The sequence below is a fragment of the Amphiprion ocellaris genome, chromosome 13 (assembly GCF_022539595.1).
Source record: "Amphiprion ocellaris isolate individual 3 ecotype Okinawa chromosome 13, ASM2253959v1, whole genome shotgun sequence".
Taxonomy (NCBI): domain Eukaryota; kingdom Metazoa; phylum Chordata; class Actinopteri; family Pomacentridae; genus Amphiprion; species Amphiprion ocellaris.
Window position 1 is genome coordinate 31,968,119 of NC_072778.1, and position 11,722 is coordinate 31,979,840.

Sequence of the window (11,722 nt, forward strand, 5' to 3'; positions counted from 1 at the left end):
TGAATGGGCTCTTTATTGGAGGCGCGGAGCGGGGATTTGCCTTTTATTCGCCTCGCTATGGAAACGCGCTCGACGGCAGAAAAATGTTGATGTGAATAAAAGGAATCAGCACAAGGAGCGTTTCTAGAGAAGCATCTGTTACACTTAGAAACTTAGACTATCGAGAGCAATACAACCCCCTCTCCAAGTCCCTCTCATGCGCCTCAAAAACGCAGACTTTATCTTTTGTATTAGAAAAATATTTCGGCTGCATTTTTTTTAAATTCATGGCTTTCGTAGAATTCAAACCCTCAATTTTTGCTCACACTGACTGTTTCAGATACAACAAATTCAGTTTTTACGATACATTTCCTCTAGAATGGAGAATTCATCCTTCAGAATTAGTTCGCTCTGGCGTGTCATTTAATATGACACGTATGAAAATGCAGGAGTCTCAATGAAACGCCACTGCTGCCACTGTGCTGCAACTTTACTATCTATATTGCATTTAATTCGGCGCATTGATTCATCCCAGAACGACTCAAACGAAGCAATCCTGTTCATCAAACTAGGCCACTGGAACAACACTGCCATCCACATCAAATATTCAGCCAAGTTTCAAAAAAGAGGCTCCATAAAGAATTTACGCACAAACACCACACTGGAATTAGAAGAATAAACACAACAACAAACATATGCAATCTAATGCATTATTTTCCATCCATCTACTCTGCACTATTTGAGGCTTTAGACTCGGTCCTGTACTCACCCCCTTCCCCTCTCTGCCGCTGTCTGTCATTCCTCCGGTTACCGAGGCCCCGTCCACCCTCCAGCGGCCCTGTCCACACTCCCAGCCCCGCGGTCAGCTCACCTGCTCCGGCCTCCTCTCCGTCTCTGTCTCCACAACCAGCTTGTGGCTCGGCTCAGCGCTCTTTAATGACTTTCTGGTGGCTGCAGCCTTCTTTTATTTCTCCTAAATGTATGAAAATGTATGCAAATTTAAATCAAGCTTAACCTGGGAGCTCGAGCAATATATTTAATGGAATTTCAAACCAATAAGGAGACTGGAACGCAGCCTTCTAATGGCAAATATAATTACGCAGCTAAGTTAGCTCTCAGATTTGCAGATAGATCTTTTTCAACTCTGACAGAACCCAGGGAGATTCTTAAAGACAGGAAGTGTAAATGTGACTTCTGTGTGAGCACACGTTTGCTTTTTTATGAGAATATGTAAAAATGATGACGCTTTGGGGTTGTAAACATGTCCACCCGTAACAGCAAAAAGTGTGAGTACTGCCTGTCAAGTATATTTTTAAAATATATTTTATGTAAACACTTAGTTAAATATTAAATTGCCAGTGCACACGCGTTATTTTTTGTCTGACCAAAATGGATAAGGATTATGGATGCGTCGTGCGTAAAACGATTTTGCGTAAAACACCGTCCTCAAATGTGTTATTCTGAGAAAATATTCTCCAAGTTAATAATTAGCAGTGAGAACTGCTCTTAGTTTGATTGTATCCTTCCAAATTAAGTGCTGGCACGTCTAAGAAATGCCATTGCGCTTTAATCTCCTTCTTCGCACGCGCTCAAGGGTGACAGGAGCAGCAATAAACTCGTGCGTAAATCAGTTGGAAACTTTAATTAATAAACAGGAACTGCGCTCCACGCTCACATCATTCCACAGCCAGACCCACTGGACCAGCACACCGACACTCTTCCGGTTCGGCTGCCTGTAACCCTTTCCTCCCCGCAGCTCTGCTACTCTGTTGCTTCCAGAGGCGGAGGCTCTGGGACCTGCGCCGTCATTGGCGGAGACGTGTCGTCACCGCGTCTCCGTCGGACTGTGAGTGGCGGTGGAGGCTGTCAGTCAGTGGCAGGCTGCTGTCGAAACTCCAGAGAGAGGGAGATGTCAGAGGCTGAGCTGCTGCCTCCCTTCAGTAGCATTAGTGGGGTTCAGCAGCCAGCATGGCCACAGCTGCCTCCAGCCCCTACACCCTGCTCAGCTCCAGTCCCATGATCCACCCGGACAGCCAGGCCATGCAGCCTGCTAGCCCCTACAGAGGACACCAGAAACTCCTCCAGAGCGACTACCTGCAGAGCGTCCAGAGCAACGGACACCCCCTCGGGCACCAGTGGGCGAGCAGCCTGTCGGAGGGCAGCCCCTGGTCGGCCTCCATGGAGCAGCAGGACGTGAAACCAGGCCGAGAGGACCTGCAGCTCGGCATCATCCATCACCGCTCCCCGCACGTAGCGCATCACTCCCCTCATCACAACAACCATGGCAACCACCCGGGAGCTTGGGGAACTCCGGTGTCCCACAACTCCTCCATCACCAGCGGACAGCAGATCAACATCTACTCCCAGACGGGCTTCACTGTCAACGGCATGTTGGACCACGGTGGTCTCACACCTCCACCCAACCCGCAGGGCCAAGGCATGCACCCGGGCCTCAGGGACACACTCAGCCCCGAGCACAGTGACCTCGGCGGGCACCACTGCCACGACCACTCCGACGAGGAGACGCCGACTTCGGACGAGCTGGAGCACTTTGCCAAGCAGTTCAAACAGCGGAGAATCAAGCTGGGCTTTACGCAGGCGGACGTGGGTTTGGCTCTGGGCACACTATACGGGAACGTCTTTTCCCAAACTACCATCTGCAGGTTCGAGGCGCTGCAGCTGAGCTTTAAAAACATGTGCAAACTAAAGCCGCTGCTGAACAAGTGGCTGGAGGAGGCAGACTCGTCCACAGGCAGCGCTAGCAGTATAGACAAGATAGCAGCTCAGGGGAGGAAGAGGAAGAAGCGGACGTCCATCGAGGTGAGCGTGAAGGGAGTTCTGGAGACGCACTTTCTCAAGTGTCCCAAGCCGTCCGCGCCGGAGATCACGTCGCTGGCGGACACGCTGCAGCTGGAGAAGGAGGTGGTGCGCGTTTGGTTCTGCAACCGGCGGCAGAAGGAGAAGCGCATGACGCCGCCCGGTGAACCTCCGCCACACGAGGGACCGTATTCTCACAGCGGGAGCGCGGGAGACGCCTCGTCGTGCCACGATCTCTGACCGAAGGAGGAATCCCCTCCAATCCTCGGCACGGACTCTCAGAGCGCAGGGACGCAGCAGCAGGAGAAGCGGCGGCGGCACCTTCCAGCCTCCGCGCCCTCGTCCCGGTACAGACTCCTCCAGATGCCTCCAGCACTGAAAACAATAACAGAGATACCTGTTCAGCCTTCGTCATTTTCTAACTGTCATGAGGGCATTATTCTATAGCGGCATATCAACCGTCACATTTCACCTCTGGAGCCCGACACTTTGTTTTTCTACATCAGCGGATATAAATACAAAAATGTGCCTAATAACCTGCCAGCGCCTTTGGTTTGTGTCACCATTTTCCATCAGCTCTATAATAACGATAAGAAGGGACTGATGTTTTTTTGTTTTTTGTTATTTTTTTGGGCTTTCCTCTCACACGCTGTGCTTCTGTTGTATGATCAGTGGCGTGAAACAAATAATATCACTTTTCTTAATTGATTTGTTGCAGCAGCACCAGAGGCCATTATTATTATTATTATTATTATTATTATTATTATTATTTTACAGTCCACCTCACGCTTCCCTCGGGCTTCTTTTAGTTCTCACCATATTTACATTCATTATTTTGTAACGTAGCAGATCTGTAATTATTGTTTTGTTTTTTTTTTTTTTTGCATATGCAAATATAGGCCCTCATTTCCAGTTGTAGAGGTATTTGCTACCAACATAATAGCACTTGGAAGATTTTTTTTAATTATTTGGATTAAATTCCTCCCTCATGGCCTGTAGCTTATGAAGCCACACACAGTTACAGCTATTTATTAATCCATTTATTTTTGATTTTGATATTTTTTCCCAGTCATCTTCGACCATATAAACTGTGTGGACTCTGAAACAGAGCCGAGAAATAGAAAAAAAGGAGAGAGGAGGGGGGCGACGCTATACACCTGCCTATAATTTTAATGTACGTTCAGTATCAAAATTTTATAATCTTAAATACTCCTGTTATTTGGTTTATTTCTTAAGTATTTTTTCGAATATTGTACAGTTTTATATATTACCCTTTTGAAGTCATTAATTTAAACAAATGCTCTTAGTTATTCATGCACTTAATTAGCAGTGTTTAAAAAAATACACAAACAAAAAAATATTTTCAGTAAGATTGAACTGTTTCGGCGGTTTTATTCCAAATTTCGATGACAGCTCAAGTAATTATTTATTTTCAGTATAAAGCTTGTATTATGTTTTGAAATAAACTATGTATGTTGTAATAAACCATTTCTTGCTACAACTGGCCACTGTCTAAAACAGAACTTCTGATGATTTAAGAGTGAATATTCAGAAGTCAGGAACAGATTAAAAGTCACAGAAAATATTATTATAGGAAAAGCAATAATTAAAATTCACTTAAATAAATTTTTTGTGCTCTCAAATTTTTTACATTATTTTAAAGTTTCTCTAATGGTTCAACCTAAACTTGTGAAAAATCAGTCAGAAATTGAATCATTTTCTGCTCCCTTTATCGTAGTAAATCTATTCTAAAGCAGCATAACCTTCACCCAGATTCAATGTCATGTCAAAAGGCAACTTTTTTGGCAATTTTTTCATGTCACTAGCAGCTGTAAAGTGTCCAGCGGGTTCAACAGGACCTTGGCTCCTTGGATCACAGCAAACTGAGACGCTTTCTCCAGCAGTTCCACTGAAATGTTATTGTCCGGGCCCTCTGCCCTCCTCAATCAGACATGCGTGATTTATCGCCTGGGCCGCTGGGCCTGACAGCAAAACACAATGACACACACACACACACACACACACACACACACACTCAGACACACACAATCAGAAGCAGATGAATCTCATTTCAAAGCTGTGTATAATTGGCCGTGCAGGGGCGAAATAGAGCTGCATTCCCCTTAAAAAAACACCATAATGCCTAAAAATAATTTAGGGATGGTTTAGAAATAAGTCGGGCTATAGATGCAGCACTGCTTAAATGATTCAAAAATAGATCTGGAGAGGGAAGGAGAAGGAGAAGGAGGAGAGAGGCGGAAGGGTGCTATAGGCCTTGCCTTGAAATGGAGAGCCTGACTGGAATACTAATGTGTCTGAATTTATGCATCTCCTCAGTCTGCAGCCCAGAGAGAGGGGGGTTGGGGGTTGGGGGAGACAGAGGGAGGGAGAGAGAGAAAAAGGGTGTGAGGGTGGAGGTGAAAGGGGGTGGTTATGTAGACGAAGAGAAAAGTAAAACCATGGCTGATTGATTCCATCCATCTATTTTAGTTCGAAATAATCCCCTGATTTCAGGACGGGGAGGGTTAAGAAAAGAAAAAAAAGAGAGAGAAAGAAAAAGAGATGACCCTGGAAGGGAGAAGAGCCAGAAGCCGAGCAAACAAGCAAAGCAAGCCAAGGTCCAGAGCAGCACTGCAGTATCCTTGAGCCTCTTTCGCCTCCTACTTCTTCACCATCCAAACATGTCTTTAAAGAGTAACTGATACCTCCACAGAAATAACTCACCAGTGGAAAAATGATTGACTTGGGGAAAACGTGTAAAGACGGTGAGGGGAAAAAAAAAAAAAAACACATAACAGGTGCAAAATGAAAGCACACTTCAGAGGCGTTAATTGATGAACTTCAGGTAATTATTTTTCGCCCCCAAAAAATGCTCCAGGTTAGACGACTTCGACTTTGCCCTCCAGCAGATAATTGAGGCTGTGAATCGGATCCTGAGTGACTGATGATCAGACGGGACGGCGACAATGGAGCAGCAGAAGTAGTGACTGGTGTTGTAGCAGTTTGGAGGCCGAGCCGACTTGTTTACTGGCAGAAAGGATAATGGCAGCGGCTGACTCACACCTTGTTCATAATTACATCTCATCTCCAACCTTCTGTTACTCTTTGAATCTATTCTGTATCCTGTTTCAAAGACTTTGGATGGAAGTTAAGCTGGCAAAAGTGTAAAAAAAAACCCAAACAAAACAAAAAACAACAACAATGGTCACCAAATTCTTCTAAATAAATTGTTTTCCAAAGCTTTTAATAGTGTTATTTTCCCCCCAAGCTTTCCAAAATAATAAAAAAGCCTCTGAATGTCAATAAAGTGAATGAATGCATTAGGATTAAAGTGCTGCTACTTGAAAGCAGGGTGGCACAAAATTACAGAGGCAGAAGAAAGTCTACAAGGCGGTGATATACTGTTTGCAGTAAAACTAGCAAGGTAGGAGGTCAAAGAAAGGACATCCGACATAACATTTCTCTTTAATTAGACAGGAGGAAGCACGAGGCTGCAGTCTATTTACCGAGAACACAGACAAGAACCAAACAGCAGCGACACATGAGAGGATGGGAGTAATGGAGATCTGCTGCCAGTCAGCCACGTGGTCACACCACTTCTGGACAACAGTTCTGCCCCTTCCTGTAGTTAAAGCGTGTTAAATTATCAACTCTGCATGACTTTTATTCATTTCCTACAAACTTCTGCATTCTACATAAGTCATGAAGTGTATTTTTATGCTTCTTCTCCTGGACCTTTAGTTGTTTTGTTGTCTTAAAGTAAAGGTTTCCAGAACTTTTGTGAGCTAAGATCAACCAAAGAATGCTGAAATGTTTTTTTCTTGTTCCTGTTTGGTTTAAATCATGTTTATTTACCCCAAACACCCCAAAAAATTGCAGTAATGTGCATTTAAAAAAGCAGAACAGCTACATTATACTTAATATATTTATATCAGTCTTTCAATATACACAAACAAATCTTCATAAATTATTAAAATTACCACAAAAACTGTTAAAATCACTCAAAAATAATAATTTATTTAATATGTAAGCAAATAAAATTGAGAAATATATTCTCTTTTAAAACAGATATATTCAGTTTAGGGATGTAGCTCATATTGCTAAAGAAAAATAATGCTACCGTATTATTATTAGTGATGGGCAGCATTTAATCACTTTAATGTAAATCTGAATTTCTAACAACTTATTTTGCAAAGATTTTTCTATCACTGCAACCAAACTGTCTTTTTAGTGGAAAAAAGGGGTCATTGATGTCATTCTGCAAGAGAGATGTCATGTACAAATAAAAACCTTTTAGCTGGAGCTGCTACACAGGGAGATAACTTTCCATAAATATGTCCTGAAATCACAGCAAAACCCGACGTCGTTAAACCAAAACCTTTACGCACTTGATGGTTAAAAATTTTTAAAAAACCGCTGTGTTCCTCCTTCAGCCTGAGAGAAAAAGAGATTCTTTCTTCTGCAGTGACATATTTTGGATATTTTCCCTTCGCAAATTGCACGTTTTAAATCATATAAACACTTCCTTTTTGGCAAAGCATTTCACACTTGTTGCAGAAGTGGAGATTCACAACACATTTTCACACAGCAGCATCAGTCCTCTCTTACCTCTGCAGGCCACAACGTCACAGTAAATGTGACCAAACTTGATTACCTGGAGGGCAGGAGGAGGAGGAGGACCCTCATTTTGGTTATTGATAATATGAGGACAGTTGGCTCTGAATCAATTCTAACTGCAGCTGGAGAGACAGGAGAAGAAAAAGAGAAGTGGGACGCTGGATGAAAGAGGAGAAGGAGGTGTCAAAGAGGAGAGAAGACAGAAGAATCTGCAATAGGATTATTCGTGTAACCTAAAATCAATTTCACATCCTGTGCTCTGGCATCCCCTGACAGGGCTGGGCAGCTTTTTCGGTTATGGGAGTGGGAGGGAGGGAGACATCCAGGCAACTGATCCCAGCATGAAAGTCTAGAAGAATCACTATGAATAGAGGAAAAAAATGAAGTGCAGTTCCTCGTTGCTGCTGGCAAAAGAGAGAATTTTGTGTTTTTGTTCCTTAGAAGCTTCTGAGAACCCTGCAGAAAACCTCCAGTTTGTCAGTGACAGAGAATTAATTGTTAAAAAAAATAAGTGTGTCAGTAGAACAGCTGCCTCTGTGATCTTGTTGCTGCTCCTGTCGAAGCCGTGGCACTCATGTGTTTGCAATCACCATGACAATTAAAGCTATATGGCTGCTGTTGCTGTGCGTGATGGCTCCATTAGGGAACACACAGTGATATTTACAGTTGCAAATTTTCATCTTAGCCGGCTGCACGACCACAATTAAGAGGTCTGATTTCTAACAGCGTGTTTAGAGAGGGAGCTGCTTCCAGCTAAACCCACAAACACACGAGTGGATGGTATATGTGAGGGAAAAGGGGGGGAAAGGGGCCTGTTTATGGCACACAGTGAAGTAAATCACTGTGTCTGATATCTTCATTTGAGACAGAGGGGCTGATCACTGCTCGTCCTGCTTGTTCCACATTAACTCATTATCACACACGCTCACTCCATTAATTCTCTTGCTTTTATTAGCAGCAAGAGTGGATGCGCTCACACGCATGTACACACAGTGGACCGATGACAAGCACTGCCTCTACCTCATCTGACAGCTAATGGCTTCATTAGGAGCAGCGTGTTAATTGGCTGACTTTGGGGAGACGCTCGTTAATGAGGATAAATAGATTCACACCTGAGCGGGGCGCTACCCAGCCACGGCAGCACTGTGGGAACTCTGCAGAATGTGGGCCTGCAACACTTTTTGTTACGGGGCGTGGAAGTCAACGGAACAGACCCAAACCCGGCGCTGCTCTCCTTGCCAGGCAGACTTATTAGCCGAGTGGTTGATTAGCACCAGGAGGCCAAAACAAAGAGCAGTATGTCAAAGCAATTAGCCCCACTGTTTACCTCTCAGCTCTCAGGCTGACTGCAAAATGCATTTAATCCAAAGGAGAGGAAGAGGAGGGCACGGAGCAGACAGAAGCAGGAGGGGGGAAAAAAAGGACAACAGCTGGTCCCTGGGCCAGAGTTTGTTTGTGTGTGCATCAGTGGGAGCAGTCCTCAATCCATCTGCTTTCCCCTGCACAGATCTCCATCCTCTGCTGTCTGGTCCTGACAGCTCACACACACATTTCTCCTTTACACACCACTGGTTAGAGGAGCTTCTATATTCTCAGGGGGTGGAGGAGGGGGTTTGGACAGACAAAATGGAAGCAGGCGAGACTGATCATTTACATAAGGGTAGGACACAGACCCACTGTGGGATGCTGTGCCTTCAATAGCTGTGGAACTTCTCCCACGCTGGACGGTGACACCACCTAGTGGTGGCTGCAGCCTCTTGCGTCTCATTCATGTTTACTTTGGGGAGGAAACAAAGGGGAGTGAATCTGTTATGGGATGTGGCCATTAATTTAAAGGGTTGTTTCACCCAAATTACAGAAAGCTTTGATTTTTTTTTTTTGTCTGTCTAAGTGCATGTGGAAGGATAGTTTGGTTTCACTGAAGTGAGGATGTATGAGGCCCTCCATAGTCAATGTTACCTGCAGTAGATGATGCCCACAGTTTAGAGAAGTAGGAACAGAAGGACCAGCATGGAGGCAAAGCATGCTCCTGCTACCTGAAAAATCAGTGTTAGAGAAGAAACAGGATTAGATCATATGTTTGCAACATTTTGGATATTTTCACCACTGAACACAGTAAGAAAAAAAGACAGATTTAACTGTATTTTTTCTTTTTTTTTTAAAAACAATTTTCTGTTATTTTACATGTTTTGCCTGTTTTGTTAAATTACAGATAATAAATATTAATTTACAAGTTAACCACAAAAAAACAAGTCAGAATTGTAAATAATATCGACATTAACAGTGTGTGTGTTTTTTTTTAACAAATAAGTCTTTCTTTTGACATTTAACTTAAAAATTACTCCTTTTTTACAGTACTTAAATTAGAAAAGTATGATTATTTTGCTGATATGCGAAAATAGTAATTCTTTTTTTGCTATCTTTAAGTCTAAGATTAGACTATTTTATTACTGAATTAAAATCACCAAAAAGTATTATTTTACAGGAATTTGTTCTTATTTGAGAGAAAAATACTGTATTTCATGGACTGAAAAAGAGCAAACTTTAAAAAAATTCTATGTTTTGTTAACCCAAACTGAAAATAAAAAAGTTAGTTACAGTATATGACCGTAAAATTACTCTATTTTTTTTTACTGTAATTAAAGAAAGAAAAAGAATAATTTACATGTTGTACCTTTAAGTCTGAGAGCCCTTTGCAACAGGAGACTGAAGCTGTTATGTTATTCTCTTCAAAGCTACTGAAAAAAGAGATTCACTTACAGAAATCAAAATCAGTTGAAGTGTAGGATATTTACAATAATTCAACTCTTCATCTTGCTGTCAGAAAACCCTATCCAACAGAAAGCTTTATCTTCATCTTCATTTATTGTCATTACAAAGAATATGAGTACTAAGAAGCAAAACGCAGTGCTAAGTGCTCTTTTAACTAACATGTTAACTTGGATCTTAATTAATGTGATACATCACCAAATTCACACAACAGATTAACAAATCCTGTGTTCTGTGAGGTAAAATTATTGTTTTTGTCAGTGGAGTCTGGTGGCTTTGAAAAGAGCAGAGAGAAATAAAAAAAAGCTGCAGTTTACTCTTGGAAAGAGCTTTTTGAAAGCAAAGAGTTGAATTATTGCAAACATTGTACACTTAAACTCATATTGATTTTTGTAGGTGAATCTCTTCTAAGGTGGGTAAGATCCATTTTGCTGTTGACCCTGCTCAGAGAGCTTAACTTCTCTACCATCATCTACTGCAGGTAAAATACTGACTTTACGTAAGCACTCAAGAAATTAAACTTGGTCTTTAAAGCTGCACTAATTAATATTTTTACACTTAGTGAAAATCATGAGTATTTTATCCCATTTCAGTTTATTGTTTTGGCTACTTACTGTCAGTCTCGCTAGTGATAACTTGTGTTTTACTGTTTTTAGTAAAAGCCATACTATGTGCCATCATCCCAGCACCACGCAGCAATGTGAGCAACATGCTGGTGAATATACAGTAGCAAAGCATTCAGCAGTTTAAGAGCCAAATAATCCTCCCAGTAGTTGATGGAGACCAAAACAAAGCTTAAAAAGTGGACTTACATTTCATTACATCAGATGGCCAGAAACACAAACACCAAACACCCTCGTACGTTCATCCCCGTCTGGTTTGGATCGGCCTCCATCTGATGAAAATGTTGCTCCATACCTGTTGGTAAATACACACTGGCCACTTTATTTGATATGTCTGTGAAATCTAATGCAATCCAATACAACGGCTCTGCCATGAATTCTACTTCGGCGAAACATCTGCATTGTCAGTCTTTGTTAATGTTGTCAAAAATGGTAACAAGAAAAGCCCTCAGAGAGAGCAGTCCTCCTCCAAGGCTGTTCATTCCCCCATATGGCATCATCAGAAATGCAGCATTTGTTTATTAGTTATTGATGATCAGAAATCACAGCACCATAGAATGTGGCCATTTAATATAGATGTACCCACAAATAAAATGACCTTGCGCTGAGCACAGTCGTGTGCTATGCATGTCTACATTATGTACGGATATTAAATCACGTGATCACGTAAATATATAGCAGGTGGCGGGAACTGATGGGACTCAGAAACAACCCCACAATTTAATCAGTTGTTCCTTGTGTCATTTCCAATGGATAAATCCTGATAATTTCGCAGCGGTCAGTTAGTAGTAGGATCACAATCATGTGATCACAGCAGGCAGCTGACATATTGTTTACTTGTTGTCATAGTTACAGTGACACTGTGCCGCTATCTCGCAATGATACAGAAATCTTGAACAAATCCATGGATCCAGACT

At 42.3% G+C, this 11,722-nt stretch overlaps 1 protein-coding gene across 1 annotated transcript; it reads left to right on the plus strand.

The window, feature by feature from the left end:
• Positions 1 to 1,866: 1,866 nt before the first annotated feature.
• On the plus strand, positions 1,867 to 4,302 carry LOC111569863 (POU domain, class 3, transcription factor 4). The gene has a single exon (XM_023272282.3). The coding sequence runs from the start codon at positions 1,948 to 1,950 to the stop codon at positions 3,034 to 3,036; it is 1,089 nt and encodes a 362-aa protein (XP_023128050.1). The 5' UTR covers positions 1,867 to 1,947; the 3' UTR covers positions 3,037 to 4,302.
• The last annotated feature ends 7,420 nt before the right edge of the window (positions 4,303 to 11,722 follow it).